The 20,638-nt window shown below is 47.7% G+C and overlaps 1 protein-coding gene across 9 annotated transcripts in view; it reads right to left on the minus strand.

Moving 5' to 3' along the window:
• Positions 1-11,775: 11,775 nt before the first annotated feature.
• CBX5 (chromobox 5) overlaps positions 11,776-20,638 on the minus strand; it is a 34,624-nt gene continuing 25,761 nt past the window's right edge. For all 9 annotated transcript variants that reach the window (XM_040234373.1, XM_040234378.1, XM_040234380.1 and 6 more), the window contains one exon: positions 11,776-20,073. In XM_040234373.1, coding sequence (XP_040090307.1) covers positions 19,923-20,073 — 151 coding nt within the window. In that variant the 3' untranslated portion in view covers positions 11,776-19,922. The remainder of the gene's footprint in view (positions 20,074-20,638) is intronic.

Raw genomic sequence — 20,638 nt, forward strand, 5'->3', positions numbered from 1 at the left:
ACCTCCAACCACCCTTGACGGACTTCCGTGGTTTCGCGTAACTCGCCTCCAGCTCCTGAGTACAGGGAATCATTACCCCCTTACACTATACACCGCAGGTCTGACTCCAAATGGGGAAGTCCTTCCTGGTGTCTGACCACCATTCTGCCTGCTGCAGCTAAACTTAACAAGTTCTGTCCTCATGGGAGAAAGTGGGTGCTTTAACTTTCCTCCTTTTAGCTAAAGAATCCAAGCCTCCAGCACCTTTTCCACATCCTATTTCCCCATTCTGACAAGGCCTCTTTTTAGGGATCCTCGTGATCTTCGTTTCTCTTACCTTTCCTGGTCAAGATAACCCAAAGTGTTTTCTGATTGGTTGTCCTCTCCCTTCCAATATCCCTTCTCTGTACCGGACCTCCCCGCCTGTGCTGATGTCCAAGTCCGACTTGCCATGATCCACAGACGGCCTCAGTTTCCCCAGTAGGGCGCTGAGTGCGCTGCCTCTATGGTGCCCTCTGGTTTTTTGAGGTCCCCTCCCCCAGCTTCTGAACACGACACCGCCACGTTCTTTCATTCCTCTCAAAAATATTTATTGAGCGCCTACTATGTGTCCGGCCTGAGTTCCTCCCCTCGACTCACTCTTAGCCTTCTGCTGCTTTCAAAGCTTGGAGGAAGGAGCAAGAGATCCAAGAGTGCCGATCTCCAGTCCGGAGCTAGAGTCAAGAGAGCTGAAGGTCATCTGCAACCGGGTGAAACCACGAAGGTAGGGCGGGGCTAGCCGGACGCCTGCGGGTCTGAATGCTTGGGGACCGCACAGAGGACACTGCACCAGGCGCCGGAGCCTCCCGGCGCTCTGACCTGGCGCAAGGATTTCCCATTCTTAGCGCAAGGAAGACCCCTTGTGGCCGTTGTGGGAAGAGCAGGCAAGAAAAGGGCAACAGCCGGGAGAGGACAGCCAGACTCCCTTCTAGGTCTTGCCTGACGGGGGGGTGGGTGGGGGAGGCGAGGGGGTGCTCAGTGGCTAGCCGTGCCCGGCAATCCTTCATCCCACTTCCACACCCTCAAAACCCAACCACCGGCACTTCTCGAATAGTGTTCTTACCAAATCACAGGGGAAATGCCTGAAGCAGTAGCACGTGTGACTGTGGTTAGACATCTGGAAGGACTTTTCTAGAAGCGGTTGGGAGGACTCAACTCATTGCAATGAAAGGATGAAAAGAAACGGGCCTTCCGACCCTCCCCAGGCGGTGAGGAGAGATTCGTTCCTGAGGCTGAGGCGAGTGTGGGATTATCAGCCCCTGCGGTACGGCTGCCTCCGCTCGGAGAAGGAAGCTCTCACCAGCCGGGATGCTCAGAGAGCGCAGGAGCCGGGGCCGTCCCTCAGCCCGCATCCTAGGGGTGAGGGGTGAGGGGTGGGGTGCACAGGGTCATCGGGAACAGGAAGGGGACTCCATGTTAGCCACGGTAGACTGTCACAGGGCTGCGAGGGGACCGTAAGGGCAGGGATGATGCACCCCGCACACCCTGCCTGAACTCTGAGCGGAAGAGTACTCACTAGGCTGCGCCACTTCCCACCCCATCCCCCTTTGACGCTGCCGGCGACCGAGCCCTGTCCGGGCAGTGTGAATTTGCATACATTTGCATCGCCAGCTGCGCACAGCTGCATCCGGTTTTGGACCATAAATTCGTGGCGGGTGGCTCCTGGCCAGCGGGGCCCGCGCGGCGGGAGCCCTCTCTCCGCGCGTCTCTGCCGGGTCTGTTCACGCCTCGGGCGCTAGCGGGGTCTCAGGCCTCCCCGAGCCGCCTCCTCCGGTTCGCGCCACCTTCCAAGCGTCTGTCTGCCTCGGCCAGCCCCAGGCCAGGCCTAAAAGCCCAGATCCCCGTTCTTCGTCTCTCTGGGTCAAGCGACGTATTCGTTTTGCTCTGACGCTTCAGGCCAGGGATTTCAGGGCAGATTTTCCTGCCAGGACTAATGCGTAGCCTTCTAGGTGGTAGCCCTGCCTCCGGAAGCCCCTTGCCAAAACACAGGTCTAATCATGGTCAGCGTTTGAAATTCCATGGACTCGCCAGGCTTGCAGAATAAACCGTGTATTGTTCACTCTCACCAAGGAAAGCCCCTCACATTTCGCCAGCATCTCTCTTCTTTATCTTTAGCCTTGTCTCTTGTATCACAGCCAGACCCAGGCACATAACAGCATGTGCTTCAGTAACACAAAACTGCGGGAGGGTATTTAACTCCCTGAGCCCTCTCCCTCTGCCTGACCTTTATCTGCTCCTTGTTTCCACCTAGACTGCCCCTCCCTTTTGTCTGCCGGCCCAACACATCCTTAAATCCATGCTAAAACGTTTCCTCCTCTGGGAGAAATTTGTTCCCACCCTAATTTCTCTTACCCCTGGCAATCTGTAATGACATCTGTTAACACTCACAGTATAAACGTTTGGTCAGTTGCACCCACCAAATTGTTAAGACAGGGACTGTTGCTGTGTCCTGGCTCTCCCACCAGGAGATGTTCAGAAATACTGAATGAATGGAGTTGCAGTTCCCCTAGGCACCCAGAGTAGAACACACATCTGAGACATTATTCTAGCTCCAAGCATCCTTTACAAGACATTTGTGAGGCCACAGAAGAGTTCCTACCCTGACCCCATTTCCTTTTGGTCCAAGCACCTCTCCACTGGAAAGATGTGAGGAGTGAGAAATCGGAATTATGAGTAGAGAGACTCAGAGTCATGAGGCCTAGGGCTCCATCACCTCAGAAAAGTTACTTCCTACCACTGAGGCTGTTTCCTCAACTGGGAATAATGGGAAGAGTATTGACCACATAATAGGGACTTCATAATGATTGAATGAAATAGTTCATGAAATGCCAGAGTGCCTGCTCAGTCACTTCAGTCGTGTCCAATTCTTTGCAACCCTATGGACTATAGCCCGCCAGGGTCCTCTGTCCATGGGATTCTCCAGGCAAGAATACTGCAGTGGGTTGCCATGCCTTCCTCCAGGGGATCTTCCCGACCCAGGGATCGAACCAGTGTCTCCTGCATCTAATGCGCTGCAGGTAGGTTCTTTACCACTGAGTCATGGGGGAAGCCCTCGTGTATGCCTGCTCCATATCAAAAAGTGTTGGATTTCTTGAGATTCCAGGCAGACGACGTGAGGATCCATCTTGCCCCCCGCCTCCTGGGCAAGAGAGCATCTCCACTAACAGTCCAAGCCAAGACGCTTAAGGGCCTGAGGTTTCCAGGGCCTCCAATTTCAGCAGTCTGCATTCTACAGGAACGCATGGGATAGCAAGACCCAGGGTGGAGGAGGCCACACCTGCCTGTCCGCGGACAGTCCTCACTGCTGTTCCCCTAACGGCCACCAGGGGGCAGCAAACCCCCAAATCACCTCAGGCTGCCTGACCACTAGTGGCAGGTACCTTCTGGGCCCTTCTCAGGACAGTCCTGGTCCCTGACTCCCTAGTCTATTTCTACCATCCCCTCCCAGGCGGGTCTTGGTGACTCCCCCACCCCCCACCCCTCGCCCAATGCCTCCTGCTTTTTCTGCTGGTTTTGTGTTCCCTTGGCCTCCTCAATGCCCAGCCTCCCCTTGGTCATGACCAGTCTTGCTCTAAGCAGGCACCCCAGGATTGAGGAGGGTACAGTTAAAGCCTCTGGGAGCAGCACACAGCAAAAGTTCTGGGGAGGACAGACCCTGGGTTCCAGCCCCGACTCTCTCACCAAGCAACCGTGGCATCTCAGGCTGACCCCGAAGGGCTTGGTCTCTCTCAGAGTTGTGAGGTGTCGGTGCATTCGCTGCACGGCCAGCTCTGCTTTGCCCTGTGCATCTGGCTCAGTGTTGATCCCTCTGCCTCTACCCAAGGTTCACCCTACCCCTGCTCAGGCCAGAGCCTCCCCCACACCAGCCCTATTTCCGGTCTGGTCTCCACCTCTCTGAGCTGGTGACAAGACCCATCCACCCACTGAGACATTCCTGGATACACAGTCCTCTGCTGCCCCATCTCACAGGCAGGAGGCTGGATAAAATTGTCCCTGTAAAGACTCTCCTCACCTTTCTTTCATGGAGATGGTGACCAGGAGTTACCTGGACACAACTCAGCTGCCCTTCCCTGCCGTGATGCTTCTTCCTTCACTCTCCACCATACCTCATCCTTCTCACCTGTCCTTTGACTCTCTTTTCTTTTTCTCTCCTTTTATGCACCCACCATTTCTGTTTCCTCTCTCCTCTTTCTTCTGAGCCTTGGTTTCTTCCCATCCCCTCATCCTCTAGAAACCCTATTCTCTCTCCATCTTAGATGTCTGCCCTGCTCTCCTAGCAGAGCTCTCCAGCATCTCCTTTCAATACCCATCGAACATCTTCTGGTGCTTCAAGGGCCAGCCTCACTGATAAGGGTGTTGAGACCCAGACAGTGTCATGCAGAAAGGAGGAGGGCGGTGGGGGAGGCCTGGAGCTGAGGCCACAGTGTTTGGGCAGGGAAGGTCTTGCCAACCACGGTAGTGTTCTTGGTGAGTTTCACACTTGCTGGTAACAAGGGAGGGCTTCCCTGATAGCTCAGGTGGTAAAGAATCTGCCTGCAGTGCAGAGATCCTCTGGAGAAGGTAATGAGCGAGACAAATCCAACCTCCCTGGATATCATTTTTTTTTTTCTTTTTTTTTTTTTTAGGCCATGAAGCATGGTTTATGGGATCTTATTTCCCCAACCAGGGACTAAACCCGGACCACAGCAGTGGATGTCATTCTTTAAATTATGTTCACATCCTTGTTCACTGTCCATCTCTCAGAAAGTCTATAATGACCATCCCCCAGCACCAACTATGTCCTAGACTGTGAGCTCAGAAGGAAGAAACAAGATATAACTCCATCCATAAAGCTCTTTGCTTGGAGAAGCCTCCAGGAGGCTCGGGAGGGGACAGCAGAAGGCACGTGGATACAGAGAAGACAAACAGTTGAGGCCCAGAGTTACAGGTCTGGGACTCATGAGCTTCATCATACGTGGTGGCTGAAATGACGAGAGCGGTTGAGCTATCTCAGGAGGAGGGACCCCAAGGGTAAGAACCAGAGCTGAGAGTGGAACACTGGAACCATCACTAGTTCAAAGGTATGAGGCTGAGTTGAAACAGCCAGAGAGGTAGAAGAGGGCCTTCCAGGCCGCAGGTCCTGGTAGAATCCATATGTAGTACATTCATATTAATTTTAAGCAATAATTGTTAAGAATATATACTGCTATTTGTGTTTCACCTGGGGTTAAAAAGAAAAAGAATATATAGTGCTATGGAACTATTTTATGAGAAGCAAAAACATACAAAATGGTGAGTGCTGAGTGCTCGCTCAGTCATGTCCTATTTTTAAGACCCCATGGACTGTAGCCCACCAGGCTCTTCTGTCCATGGGATTTCCCAGGCAAGAATACTGGAGTGGGTTGCCATTTCCTCCTCCAGGGGCTTTTCCTGACCCAGGGATCGAACCCACATCTCTTGTGTCTCCTGCATCTGCAGGAAGATTCTTTATCACTGCGCCAACAGCACACAATGTAAAAATATGAATTTGTCTCCCATGGGCAAAAATCTGATCAAGCACATAAATATAAAAATAACTATTATGTATTAATATGATAGGATTATGTGTTTTCCACTTTTTCCTTTTATCAACTTTTTGTTATGATTATAATAAAAGATAAACTATTTTGTGGAAAATGAAATAATTATTCAACATTTGAGCTGACTCCCCTCAGGAAACTGACAGCTAGCACGGGAAATTAATTTAACCAATATCATACAGCCTATGAATGACAAAACCTGACTTGAATTCTCATCTGATGATTTTTTTCCCAGTTTCCTGGGCTGTTCTGGGCTGGTGCTTTGGCTAATTCTGGAGCAAGGTCAGTTGTGAGCGTCTATTCTTTCCTAATTTCTCTCAAACCACACTTTATCCTGCCACTCTTTGTGCCCTTGACCTTCCCACATGCTTGCTAGCCTTGCAGTAGCAGGCTGCCCCTGAGGCCCTTTCTGGCCTCTCTGCCTTTCCACCTGAATAAACACAGTGCCTGCAATTTTCTGCTTCTGATCTGTATGGCTGTCCTGGTACAGAGCTATGAGCAGCTTTCCTTTGCCACCATCAATGACTTTCTCCCCTTGGCCCATAAGGCATCTTCCAGAGCCTGTCCTGAGCACAGTTCGAAGCACCTCTCAACCATATTCATAAAGGGTTTGGGGATGATCTTCTCCCTGAATTACCTAGGCTACTGCATTCCCTCCATCAGAGTGACTCAACTTGGACTCCATGGAATTTAACATAGTCAAATGAGCAAAAATATACATTCAGAATTGTTCTGTCACTCAGTCGTGTCTGACTCTTTGTGATCCCATGGACGGCAGCACACCAGGCTTCCCTGTCCATCACCACCTCCCGGAGTCTGCTCAAACTCATGTCCACTGAGTCTGTGATGCCATCCAACCATCTCATCCTCTGTCGTCCCCTTCTCCTCCTGCCTTCAATCTTCCCCAGCATCAGGGTCTCTTCCAATGAGTCAGTTCTTCGCATCAGGTGACCAAAGTATTGGGGCTTCAGCTTCAACATCAGTCCTTCCAATGAATATTCAGGATTGATTATACTCAAATTAACACACCCCTTCAACTCTGATACACACACAGACCTGCCATTTCCTTGGTGGCAAAAGGGGAGCCGTTTGCCTCATCCATTTTGGGGGGAGAGCAACAACTATTTTGTTCTGAGAAATCTCTAATGCACATTAACACACCCTTGCCTTCAGTCAATGGGACCCCTGTACAGCCACTCCACCGCAGGCAACACCCTCTCTTCTCAGACCTTTCCTGGGATGCTGGAAGCAAAATTGGGGATTGAAGGAAGAAATATCAGGATTCCAGGCACTCCACCTCCTACACCAGGGTGGAAATTGAAGTCATTCAGGATGCAGAAGGGCGTTCCAAATTTAACACAGTTTCTAGATTTTCTGGGTGGTCATCCAGTCCACAGCAAAGATGATTCTAACTCAGGACACATGAGGGTAAACACTACATTGAGTCACTGCCCAGAGCTCTTCAGAAGTGAAGCTCCAGCCCGCTGCGTCGGGTGAAGGAGAATATATTATGCCTGGACGCAGAGGATGCAGTCTTGAAGGGCCTTGCAGGCTCCGCGGTGAGCGTCCTCGTTCCTCCTATCTGCGGTAGCGCGCGCACGCTTGCGCACAGGCCCCCAGCACATAATGGTTTTCCAAGCCTCCTCTCTCCCATCCTTCCTCGTTTAATTCTGGTCTCCCAGTCTTTCGCAGGGATATCCTTGTACCCCCTTTTCTCTCCCTCCCCTGCTCCACCTCCTCCAATCCGAGCTTGCAAGTTCTTCCCCAGTCCTGCCTAACCAGCTCCTTAATCCAAACCAGAAACCTTCTTCTCTGATCCAAACCCTCAAATCTGCAATGAGTGAAAAAAGCGTGGAGTGAAATAAAGGGAGGGGATGAGAGATCAGATCGCTGTCCCTCACCTCCCTCTACAAGGCGGGCTGGGCCGGCCTTATGGGGTGAGGGCGGGAGTCTGAGAACTGTTTTGACTTGCCCTTAATCCCCTAAACTGACAAATGGGGCAACAGGAGTTCCCCATGAAGAAAGTTTTTACTCCCATGATGAAAGGCTGCAACAAATTCATACAGAACTAAGTATCCAATTGGCTTAGCTGGACACTAAAGATCAGTGTTTTCCAGCCTTGTTACAACACTCAAGACTCCAGTCATCTCAAGGAGGGTTATGAAGTTCTCACAAGTGATTATCTTAAAAATTCTCATGGAAAAATATCACACAGTGAACTGACTTTGTGGGGATGGCAAGGTTTTCTCTCCCCTACAAAATCATAAAGAAACCAATAAAAATAGAAATGGTTTTTCAAGGTTAAGAAAATCCCTGTTTTAGACATCATTGCTGAGAAAATCAGAAGGGCTGCGGGTAGAGATGCTCCAATCCCAGAAAAAGGAAAATGGGTGACACTCTTCCCCATTCCTCTAAAGGAGAAATGGGGGGAAAAATGTACTTTTCATTTCCTCTCAATCTCTTCCCTCAAGCCCTCTTACTGTCTACTCTTAGTAACATGAAAATAAAAGAACAGGGAGAGAAAAAAAGGGAAAAAATATTTTTAAATGATTTTAAAAGGGAAAAACAGAAACTGACAGGTCGACGAACAGGAGAAAACGTCAGAGGGGCAGGTGGTGGCGGAGAGGCAGGAAGGGTGGAGAACACATGGAGAGATCTGGTGTCCTAGTCTAGGAGTGGACGTGCCTGCATTCTCCCCAACAACACCTTTGAGGAACAGACAGCCCCTGCTCTCGCCCAGGATCAAAGCGGCAGTTCCATGCCCTCCACCTCCCAGCTCCAGGTGCAGACTGGAGTGGAGAAGTGAGACAGGGATTAGAGGCAGGGGGGCTGTGGCAGAGGCCAGAGCCCGGTCAGCTCCGGTCTCTGGGAGCTGACTCTCCTGGTTCTTGCCAGGAGAGTTGAAATGGGAAGCAGCAGCAGGTTACAGTCGGGGCTGAGAAGTAAGGCAGAAACAGGCTGCATGGAGAGGTGCAGCATGGTCTTGGATGTAGCAGGAGTGGTCCATCACATTCCTGCAAAGCCCAGGCAGGGGGTTCAGCATCCCTGCCCCGCTCCCTCTCCCAGCAGAGCTCACCTGCCCCGCTCCCGCCCTTGCTGCAGATGTAGGAGCAGAATTTCATAAGCTGCAGCAGCTGTGGCCAGAGCCTCCACTCCTCACCAGCTTCCCTCCCCAGAAGAGAGCAGCAGCAGGAGGAAGGGGTGGAGGGGGAGAGTGGAAAGGGTGCAATAATAACCCCAAACCTTTTCATCTCAGCAGCCTCCATATTTATCAGCAAGCCTAATTCTCAGCAGCTCTTTCTCTCTCCTTGGCTCATAACCAAATGATCGCACAAGGCTTTGCTGAGAGGAAGCATTAGGCCGCTGAGCCGGCATCGCCTCTCCCAGTCTGGGGGGTGGGAGGGAGTGGGAGGCACCACATTATACGGAGAAAGAGATGCACCTGTTTCCAGCGGTGGCGTGCGGTAGAAAGAGCTCATAAAGAGTCCCAGGTTGTTGCAAGAAAGATAATAATTTGATGGGGTTGAAATTAAATGTCCAAACTGAGGCTGCTTATGGACTTTGAAGGGGGTGGAGAGAACATGGAGGGCAGAGACCAGAATGAGAAGAAAAAGAAAGACAGAATGCCAGACTCCAGCTCCAGCAGCCAGGGATTCAACCTGAAGAGCTGAACGGTGTCAGCGAATGAGACAGCCTCTCATTTTTCTATGGACTGCCTATTTATTCCAAGTTTAAGATTCTCTTTTATACTTTTACAAAAACATTAGGCCAGAGGTTTGACATTTTCAGTTCCCCCTCTCCCAGATTTATTATCTCCATAAATCATTGTTGCTCTTCAGAGTTCCTGCTTCAGTGATTTCTCTGGGAATCACCCTTATCATCTATTATCTACCTCCTCTAATGTGTCCTATAGTTAACTTGTGATTACATTGTAACTCATGCTATATTCCTCAGTTTACTAATCTTCCTAAGTCCTGTTTGCCCCTGAGCTCACTATCTCTTAAAAAGGCTTCTAGCTATAGTGTCTCTAAAAATTCCTAACTTGTATAAGCTATAGTAAAATATGCTAACTTTACAACATTCCTTAACTCTTTAACTTCTGTTTAAATTATTTCTAAACCCTAAATTCAGTAAACTCCTTTGCCATAAACATTCTCCTCACAAATAGGCTTCAGATATCAATCCCTCCCATGGCCTCAAGCTGCGGCCTATGTGCTCATCCTGGAACACTTTTCTGTAAAAGTCCTTAAACAAATCTCAATGATTAACTTTATGAATTATTTTCTGAGCAATGCTGCAGAAGGCTTTGTGCCTTCTCATGCCCAAGAACAATAAGCACCTGAATATTCCTTTCAGTCAACTCAGCTGAGGAGAGGAAAAGACAAGTCAGAATTACAAGGCCTAACTCCTTCATCCCGGGATCCGTGCCTGCGGAATGAGGAGAGGGGGCCGGGGACCGTGCCTCCATTTTGTCAGTAATGCCTAACGCGGCTCTCGACAAGAAAAACACACACGATGGAGTAGACAAAAGGGAGAAACCAGGCACAAATAAAGACAGAAGCTGCGAGAGGAGGGAGCTGGCACCTGGAAAGCAAGATGTTACAGCTGCGGAGGGGGTTGGGGGAGGGAGAGGACCCTGGGCGGAGGAAACAACCAGGCCCTTGCATCCGTGTCTAGTCTGTGTGGGCTCTCCCTCCCCCTTTACTCTCCACACTGTGCCCATGTGGCGTGCCACACACCAGTTGGCCAGGCTTTGCCTTATCTGTCCCCCACCCACCACCACAGGGCACACCCCGGGCCTGGAGAGCCTCTTGGCCTATCCACAGGTTGTGATAATGGGCTGCGTTCCACAGCAGCTCCCAGCACGGGGGCTCTGGGGCTCCTCTCCCACTTCCTTCCAAAAGCAGGAGGCTGCCTGGGGGGCTGCTTTCTCTTAACAGGGCGATTTCAAGCTATGCACTCAGTCATCCAGCTAAGCACAGACTCCCACGCGGCGGCCCTCCATCTTCCCCAGGCTGTCAGGGCTGCATTGATTTTGCAAGCTCCGCAGTGGAGACAAAGGGGCAGGCACGACTGGCCGGCCTCGTCTGCTGGCACGCTGAGGGTCAGGGTTCCCGGGAGAAGAGTGATGAGCGGCGAAGAGCTTAGCTGAGTGCCGGGCAAGCATACCCTGACACACCGGAGGGAAACAAAACCAAGACACGGCTGTTTAGGCGTGGGAGCGAGTGTCAAAACTCCAGAGTCGTGCTTTCTGATGGGCCCAAGGCAGAGATAAAGTGCGTGATGGTGAGAGAACTAGAAAGAGATGGAAAGGGAAGGGAGCAAGCAGTCCCCAGCTTCAGAGGTAGGAAATAAATAATGTCCAGAAGGGTCTGGCTCTGAAGTGGACCAAATGGCTCTCCTGTCCCATGTTTATGAGGTCATGGACCATTAAACCAGCCAACCTACAGATGTCTTCATGAGACTTTACGAGATTAGACTGGGGAGACCCTATAACTCAGCAGCAAGAAGGGAAAACAGGAGGGGGAATTGCAGATGAGAGATGGTGGAAAAGGAGGAGGCACCTCTCAGCGGGTCTGGGTTCTGGCATCCCTCCGTCTTCACTGCTCACTCCCTGAGGTTCTGCCCACGTTCCTATGAGATTCAGAACTGTGACAGGCTTATGTTACCCAGCAAATGCTTAATTATCTACCTTTTCTTTCTAATCCAACTTCCAATTGTTCCCTGCCCCCACCATGCCCCACAATCATTAGATGTTCAATTCCTTTGGTGTTTGTGAAGCAAATCAAAAAGATCAGTCATTATTTATAAATTCACATGTATTGGGATTTTTAAATGTTTGTCTATGTGGTTTTCCACAAATTCAGTAACTACAAGCTGACGTTTCTAGGGGTCCCCAAAGGTTGTTTATTCTTCCAGCCATTTGGAGCAGACAGGAGCTCTACTTGGGGATCAGGCAGGCACAGAATTTGAAGGGGTTAAGGGAAGGAGCAGGGAGTAGGGTGCACTTTCTCTTATTCCCTCAGGCTTGCGCCACCCCGTGGCTATTTGCAGAAAGTCAGAGACCAGGAGTGCTTAGAAAAAAGCCCTTGTTCTCCCAGCTCTTTCAGAAACCCATGTGCTGCTACTGGCCGAGGCTTGAGTCCAAATTAAGGAAGGAGGGTAAGACCCACATCTTCAAATCACCACTCAGGATCCGTACTTGAAAAGCAACCATTTATTAGAACCAATACAAGAGTATGAAAAGAGGGAAAGGGGGTGGGTGGAAGGGGGGAGAGAATGAGGTCTGCATCAGATGTCAGGTATGGAAACACGTAAATTGCCTACTTTGAAACATTTACATTTAAAAGGAGAACATATATATATATCACTTATCCTAAAAAAAAAAAAAAAATCAAAAGCAGACATGTTTGGCTGAAATATAACCAAGAAACACAACCAAAACTCCCCCACAAATCAAAAAGGTCCGTAGAGAATTCAATTTCCCATTTTTCCATTCAGAAATCTGGCTACAAAGTGTGATTTGTTTTGCTGCTCACGATGGTACTGAGTGCTGAAAGAAACCCAGCTCCTGGAGTCTCTCAGAGCCCACCCTGTGGGAAGGGGTGGGGAGGCCGGTGGGCTGCGGGCGAACCAGCTCCTGACTACCTGGCAGGATGGCAGACATGCTCTCTCCACCCTCCATGCCTCCCCAGAACCGCCTGGTGCTGCCGGTGCTGCGAACAGGAGTCCACAAAACACCAAGAACTGGAATGTGACTGCAGCAAGGGGCCAGGATCTTGTGCTTTTTCGTGGGTTACACATCTAGGGCCAAGGAGAGGGAGAGAAAGAGAAGAAGAGGAGCCGGCTGAGCCCCTAAACTGAGATGGAGAGGAAGGCTCTTGAGCCCACACCTGGGCAACTAGTGTCCGAAAGTTTTCCCAAACCAGAGGGAAAAAGGGTCAAAGTCAGGTTCAGACTGTGGACACTGAGAGATGACAGATGCTGAAAAGGGTGAACTGGATGAAGCTCTCAGGAGTATCAAGGCCCAATTCTGAGTGTTAATCACGTCCCTAGAAAAAAAAAATTTCCACCGTGGCTTTTTTGGTGGGGGATGGAGGAAGCAGTTATGTTTATTCAACCAGCTGGTTCCTATGGGGAGGCGGAGGCTCAAGGACAGATACCTAGAAGAAGTGAAGTGACCCAGCCGTTCTGGGATCAGTTCAGGGAGTGAGAAACATAAATCACGCCCATGGTGTGTACTTTGCTCCTGAGACAGCTCCAGTACCTTCCAAGCCTTAACTCCCAACCTGCAGGGAAACAAGCAGTAGCACCCCTGACTCCTTAATCCAATGCTCTCAGTCTCAAAACAGCCTCTTTTTGTGGATGCAAGACAGAAAATACTGAGTGCCGTTCCCCCGTAACATCCTAAGTAAGTCTGGACTATTGACTCCAAGATTCATGAAAACACTGTCAACATCTGAACTAGCAGCTTTGATGAGGGGTGGGGGCCAGAGAACTTGCCGAGGGCACTAAGTAGTTCCAACCTTGGGACAACTCAGTGAGGACAAAAACCTAGACTTCGGCTCAAGGCATCCTCCATTGAGGACCCTAAAGGATTCTGTCAACTATGATTTACAATGCCTCACAACACCCCTGTGAGGTAGGTCAGTATTATTACCCCCATTTGACAGATGGGGAACTGAGGCATTGAAAGGAGTGACTTGCCCAAGGTCAGCCGTTATAAGTCAGTGGAGGAGCTTGGCACACAGTCAGCATCCACTCAATTCTTATTCCACACCCTGGAGCATTTTTTCCCTCAGAGCGCACCTGAGAGCAGAAGTCGGTAGGTAGATCTCACTCTGCAACCAGATGAACCCAATCAACCCACAAGTATTAACTGATGGCCTATTATTCATCCAGCGTAACCCAAGGAGTCTTGGAGAAGAAACAAACTACTTCTGAAACTCATGCGTTAATGGGCGTTTTGAAAATAAAGTTACATTTTAAACATTAAGAGCATGAATTCTTTTATAAAGAAATATATACTCAGTTTACCATAAGACGTGAAGGACTAAGTCACACCGATTTCTCAAAAGTTCTATACTGAGTAACCCAAATCCTGAAATTCAGAATGAAGCAAGACCACGCTCAAGCAGAAAGCTAAGAACCACTTCCTCAGTGGTGGTGGGGAGTGCTCTGAGCTCCATGCTGGCGGGGAAAAGCCAGCAACAGCAGTGGCAACCTTCTCTACAGGCTCCCCTGGGAACCCCGGCACCAACCCGCTGCTGCCACTCGTCCTTCCCCCATGACCCCCAGGGGTGGCAGCTTTCCACCCTTTCTGCCTCAGCTCAACCTCAGGAGTTGTGGTATCTTCACATCAGTTTGATGAAGGAGAGAGATGGTGACACTCATTTTTCCATTTAGGGAGAGGGTATGAAGTGGTATGAAGTGATCTCTATTAACTAGTCAGAGACTCTTGTAATATTCCTACCTCCTGCCAGAGGCCTAAATCTTTAACAAAAGGCAAAAGAAAAACATATCCCCACCCCCTTTGGATTTATACTGGATTCTGATAGAAATCACTATGACTGTTACCCTAAAACTAGGGGATAAACTAAACTAAACCCACAGCCAGTCCTGGTTTAGATCAAATCGTAAGCTACTGGAAACTGCAAAACACTGACTTGAACCTTTAAAAGTGCCGTGATATGATGACACTCGACCTCTTCCAAGGTCTTTTTGAAGACTCTCCAGGCAGGAAGCGCCCCTTTTCCTCCATACCCACTTGCAGTAGCCAGAGCAACAGGATCCTACGCGGATCAGAAGCTCCAACAGTGAGTTAATACACACAGCCACTGTTCACCAGGGATACTCTAGTTCCAGGAAGGACCAACCACTGCAAGACCTATTTCTCATTGATTGCTGATCACACTGGGAAAGTCCAGGTGATGCGCAAGTTCAAGACTGATTAAAGCAGCAGTGACAGTTCAGGGTCAGTCTGCATTAGAATTCCTCAAAAAGCATGACAAGCTGGCCACTGGGGCCTGGGTCAGCTGTGAGGGTCACACTCACCAATGCCAGGGGACATACCAAATTGAAAAAGAAAAAAGAGAAAAAGGAGAGGAGAGAATGACAAGATAAAAAGTTCATTGCGTTCAATTTGGCCTAATTTCTTGATAATAGTTTCCTATTAGATTTTCTGATTAATACTGATGGCTCTTACCTAGGCTGTGATAATTAGGTTTTGATCTATTGTGACATTAATGATCACAATCAGTTGACTTTGAAATTGTCTTAATTAATGGCTCTTCCCTTGTTGGCTGCCTCCAGTGCAGGGTCTGTCCCCTCCTACCACCTTGTTTTAACTCCTTCTCCTACTGACCTCAGAGACAAATAGGAGGATCACTTTATTCCAATGAACCAAGATTTTAAACTATCTTAAAACATTTCTCTGATAGAGGAGCAACATGAGATGTTGGGTGAAATGAGGATCAGAACGAAAGGCTAGAAAACATGCTCTCAACAAAGAGGAAATACTCCATCTGAGAAAACAGTCAGAGTAAAGCACGATGTTAAAGTGGCAAACGACAAGCTGAAGAAACTCTAAAAAGAGACAAGATGAGGTAGTTTAAAATTCAAGAAACTCAGCACAAGCAAAAAGAAACTAGAATTTTTATGAAGCTATCCAAAGAACCTTCACCTTTAAGTCAACTTTCAATTATCCAACTCTCAATTATGCAAGCAGAGAAAAGTATCATTTTTCCTGTGGTCACATGGTCAGAACTAGGACATTTCTTAAGGTCAGACTGTTTCTTAGCACGGCTCTCTTAGCATGGATTGGCCTCACCCTGGACCTCCCCAGACGGATTAAGTCCAAAACTCCAGGTCACATGTGTTTCTGGGAGGTTTCCGCACAATTGACACAATATTTGCTTAGAAATCACCATTTTGCAGCATGAAATAAAACTACACTGTCCGGAACAGAGTGTCACCAGATGGGCCCAAGCCTTCTTTTCAGCACATTGGAAAGTACGTCCCTGTTTTAGGCTCCAAGTCAGCCTCATGTTAATTCCTTCAAAAAGCGTGAGAAACTGAAAAGGGTGTGAGCAACTCTCGATCTGCAAGGAATACATTTTACAGGATCTACGATTAAGTAACAACACAAAACTGGCTGTGCATCACAGCTGATGCTTTCCACAAGCAAGGATTAACTACACTATTAAATACTTTGGCAGAGAACCTAGGGACCAAAGCCAGGGGTTCTCAACCCCCACTTAACCTGTTGTTCTCTCAGGAGTAGCATTTCTAACTAAACCTGTTCTCATTACTTTCTGGGCTAAAACAAGCCCTTGCATTCATCTATGGCCAGTTACCTTGGTTCATCCAAGGTCACTGATCTTTTCTCCACACGAACCTAACCATCACTCTAGTATAGATCCACAAACTACACCAACCAGTGGTCTCTGTCCCCAAATATAAAATATGTGCCCACCTGTAACATTTATTACACTATGCAGCAGTATGAAGCTTCTCTGAGGTCAGGGACTGCATCTTTTTGAACTTTGTATCCCCAAGGCCAAAAAATGTCCAATGAATGAAGTAAATGCTGATGTACACTAATGTGACAGGAACTGGACAGCTCAATACAAATCCACTGTGACTAACTGGGCGGGTGGGGGCCCCAATTCTGAGCATATGCTCTTAGGGGCAAGCCAGGTAACACCTCAATTTTTGAAAAACCTAACTTTTATGATTAGTGGTAGAGCCAAAATGGAAAAAATAAATACAATGGGTTCAGACCTTTCCTCTCTCTGCTCTGACAGGTATGCTTGCTTGGTGGTCCGATTACAATAGTACACATCTCAGCACTTAACCTTCACTCTAAAAAACTAAACCAAAAGGATGGATATGGGTGCCAAATGAGCTTTTCCTTTGACCTCGTTTGTGAGAAGCCATTTCCACATCTCCAGTCTAATGACATAACCCTTCCTGAGGTTCTTGTGTCACCATGAACTTATTTTAGGCCCCAGAATCCAAACCCTAGGGGCAAAGACAGTCACTTGCTGGATCCCTCTGACCCCTCTCCACCTTTAGGTAAGCTGGGCTAAACATAGATCCAACCAAATCACAAGATGAAAATCACACATTTTCCCCCAGGCCCCAGGATTTGGCCTAAAGATAAGGAAATTGAACTGTAGGGAGGCTACAGCACAGGAACAGAGAGTTAAGAATAGCTGAAAACCGCCCAAGAACAAGACCAGCTTTTCTTCAACAAAAAGTAGTACAGATATATGGCTGATGGACTGCCAAGAACCATCTAGACTTTCGAGTGTTAGAACACCGCAGGTCCAAAGGTTCTCTTGAGCAGAGGAAAACTGGACTGCAGAAGGAAAAATGATATGGCCCTCTCCAGGTTAAAAACGGGTGCTTCCATCAGGGCTGACATTCTCTAACAGCTGATCTTAACGTGAGGGCGTCTGTCCAGCCCAGGGCTCAGAGAAGCAGCTATGCTGACTTGGTAGACTCTGCTGCTCACAGCTCTCCTAAATTCTGTGGAAGGAGAAATCCTTGAATGCTGATTACAAGAAGAAACCCAGCATTAGGAAGATGTTTTGAAAGAGGACTAACACAGGAAAAACACACTTTAAGCACTTGAGACCTAGGTATTTAAGAGTGCTTAGCCCAGGGCTACTAACTTTTCTGAGAGGAGAAAGCCCCAGGAAAGCAGGTTTCTGTTCGAGGCTGCAATTCTCCAAGGGCCTGGACAGCTACTTGACACCATCAAATGCCAGCGGCATAGGCTGGCGGCTGGCTCCCCCTGTTCCTACAGAACTGGCTGCGGTTAAGCAGGGAGAGAACAAGTTGTTTGGGCAGCACACAGTATAAGACCTTGATTTCAATAACTGTGGACAGAAAAAGATGAATGGAGTGAAAACTAAAGTATTAAAGCAGTGATAAATAGCAGACAATACTGGGTTTTTTTTGTTGAAAGAAACCAGATTTTGATGACTGTCTTAATTAAACATTACCCCTAACCCTGGCAACCATGTGTCCCAGCTTCCTCAAGACCAATCTCAGTACCAAGCAAGCCGGCTGGTTTTCGTCCATGGCCTAGATTTGCGCTCTAAAAACACGGCCACTGTACTGTTTACGCGCCCACTCCTCCTGGGAGACACACACTAGCTACGTGGATGAGCTGTCATTCTCTCCACCTGCACATGGAGAGACCCAGATGGTCTCCTCAGCAGCTCTGGCCTACTCCTGCCCTGTTCTAGCACACCCTAACTGATGTCCTTAGTCACTCACAGGAAAGACCTCTTTTCTGACCGGCCTTCCGTTCACATGCCCATGAGATTAAGTACTAACACCTGTCAATTATCCAGCACTTGATCAAGGCCTTTAATTCCTTCAGTTAAGGAAGACGGAGATTAAACTCCTACCCATTTGAGGCATGGGTTATGAGTTCTCACCCAATCACATATTCAGAAGGATTTTCCTGGATGGCTAAAACCAAAAGCTTCATTGTTCCAGTCTGTCATGTCACTGCAACAGCTGTCTTCTCAACTGTGCAGTATAATCTTTGACATAATTTATACAAGCACACAGAATTCAATCAGCAGCTGAGCAGGGAAGCAATGTTAACAAATGCTATGAATGGGTATATGATTTGCATATTATTTGGCTCATCTGTGAACTGGAGCAATCTCTCCATTCCCCTCATTACTCTGAAAAAATCTAGAGATGGTTGAATGCTCTTGGCCAGACAGCTATGTTTTAAAAATCAAAAGCAACCACAAAAACAACCTCAATGGCTGGTGAACTCTAGAGTTAAGGCTATTTCAAGCATTTATTCTTATTTCCTCAGCTTCAGGCTGGGACAAGGATGCTCAAAACCCTGCTATTTCCTTACTTTTAGTCTTGATTCTCTAGCCCCGTTTAACTACAAGAAAAAAAGGGAAAAGAGAAGTAGGGTGTTTCTTGGGGAACAAAGACTGAAGGCTATAATCAGAAAAATAACCTCTCAACATACTGGCAAAGCAGGAAGAAGCCAAAAAGGAAATACTTTGCTGAGTTGGGGAGAGGCTGTGTCAACATGCTAATGCTGGGGCATGTCATTCTCGAAGGTTGATAGTCTTCCATAGAAATTAATTAAAAAGAAAAAATAAGATCCAACAACTGAAGAGTTTGAGGGTGGAAAAAAGGAAGGGCATTAACACTTTGGGGACTCTCGGTGGCAAATCCATAAGTCAACAAAGCAAGGAATCTACGATTATAAATGTTATGAATATTTAAAATTGATACTGTGGCCAGTGGCTCCCCTCCAAGAATTCCCCACTGAAAATAATGGCATGGAGGGGAAAGTGGGGTCCACTGAGAAGTCTGAAGCCTCTTTGGTAACACGACTGCTTTGGGAGGCCACAAAAGTTGGCAGGGTTGGAGGGTGCCTAGCACCTTGGCACAAGCACCAGGCAGTCACTCACACCTACATAAATATGTAATCCAAATGAGAGAGATGGAAGGAAATAATACATACATACCAAATGTGATAATAAAGACAGTTGTATCCTACCCCATCACCCTCATGTACTAATAGCTACAAATTTCCACAGTTAATAATCTTGTCATTTTATAACAGACTTTACCAACCTGCAGAAGCCGAATCAGGGACTGCTAAGAAATAAGGCCAAAAGTCCTAGGGCTAGAAGGAGTGCCTTGACAAATCTGAATGTAAAATTTCAAGCCCTCCTAAGGATGCCACTCTTCTGGGAGGATGGTGAGGATGACCAACAGAGGGTGGCCCAGAAGACCACATCAGGAACCCTGTATTCTCCTGGGTAGAGCTGAATGAGGTTGGGAAAGCCCCAACAGGTAGGCAGTTGCTATTGGCTTTTTTAAAAGACGGGCAACATCTTTTCCATCCCAACATCTCAAAACAAAGGCTAGCTGGTCATCAACATGTTCTAAGAGCCAAAGCAAGAAACCAAAATTCAACATCATTATACCAAAATCCCCCACCTAAAAAGCAACCAACCCTGAAAAGATCAAGACTCTAAGGTGACTAAAAAGTTAAAACTCATCTTGAGGTCACAGGGGAGCAGAAGGGAGAGAGCAGGGCAAAGGAAAAAATGGTGGGAATTACACACAGTATGTAAATGCCTGGTCTTCACAGAGAGACACTTATCATGAATCAGACCATCAGTTATGTTACAAGAGAACCAATACCAACATTTCTCCTGTGGAGCACAGTGATAAGCACATTTTTTATGGATGTGTTTAGGATAGAAGGGGGTGGGTAGAAAGGAGAGGAGGCAGGGAGCTGAATGTATTATGTACAAAGAGAAATGACAGAGACCACCCCCTCCTTTAGCTCTTTGCTGTTTCTTTCTCTTTGTTTTCCGCATCCTCAGGATATGCATGCCACGTCAGTCTCTCTTCATAAAATGCTATCACAATTTGTGGACATTTAACATTAGCTTCTTTTGCAAGAACCAGGTCTGCTTCATCTGTGTCTTTCCTGGAGAGAAAGAATATGAGACTTAGAAGGGAGGAAGAATGAGAGTCTGTCCAAACACTGGTTTGTGTTACTAAATTATGAATTAGCTGACTTGATTTCCTCTCCATCAAAAGGAAAAGGATCCTAACGGCTCCAATGAATCAATTGTTAGTAAACATCATTTAACCACTACATCAGGAAGAAAATAGAAGTCTTCAGCTAGAATAGCTGGAACACATAGCGGGTTTAATTAAAAGACTGAAAATTAAACTACTATATAAATTCTGCTTTCATAAGTTTTATTTGTGGGTATGAGCATGTGAGTGAACACACAATCAAAGCTACATTCAGCCCTATTGATTACGCATAAACTGCTCAATCCAGTTTCTGGATCATCTGGATCATGAAAGGGTCCTAACCCTCCTCATCTTCTGGCCTTTTAAACACTCATCCCCCCTTTGGTCAGAACTGTAGGTTGGAACAATAAGAAAATAGAAACTTAAGTCAGCAAAGAATGTAAAACCTAGTCACTAAAATGAAATGCAGGAATTAGCTGCAAATTTCAATTACTCGAGTTACACTTTTT

Source organism: Oryx dammah, unplaced genomic scaffold (genome assembly GCF_014754425.2).
Source record: "Oryx dammah isolate SB20612 unplaced genomic scaffold, SCBI_Odam_1.1 HiC_scaffold_29, whole genome shotgun sequence".
Lineage (NCBI taxonomy): Eukaryota > Metazoa > Chordata > Mammalia > Artiodactyla > Bovidae > Oryx > Oryx dammah.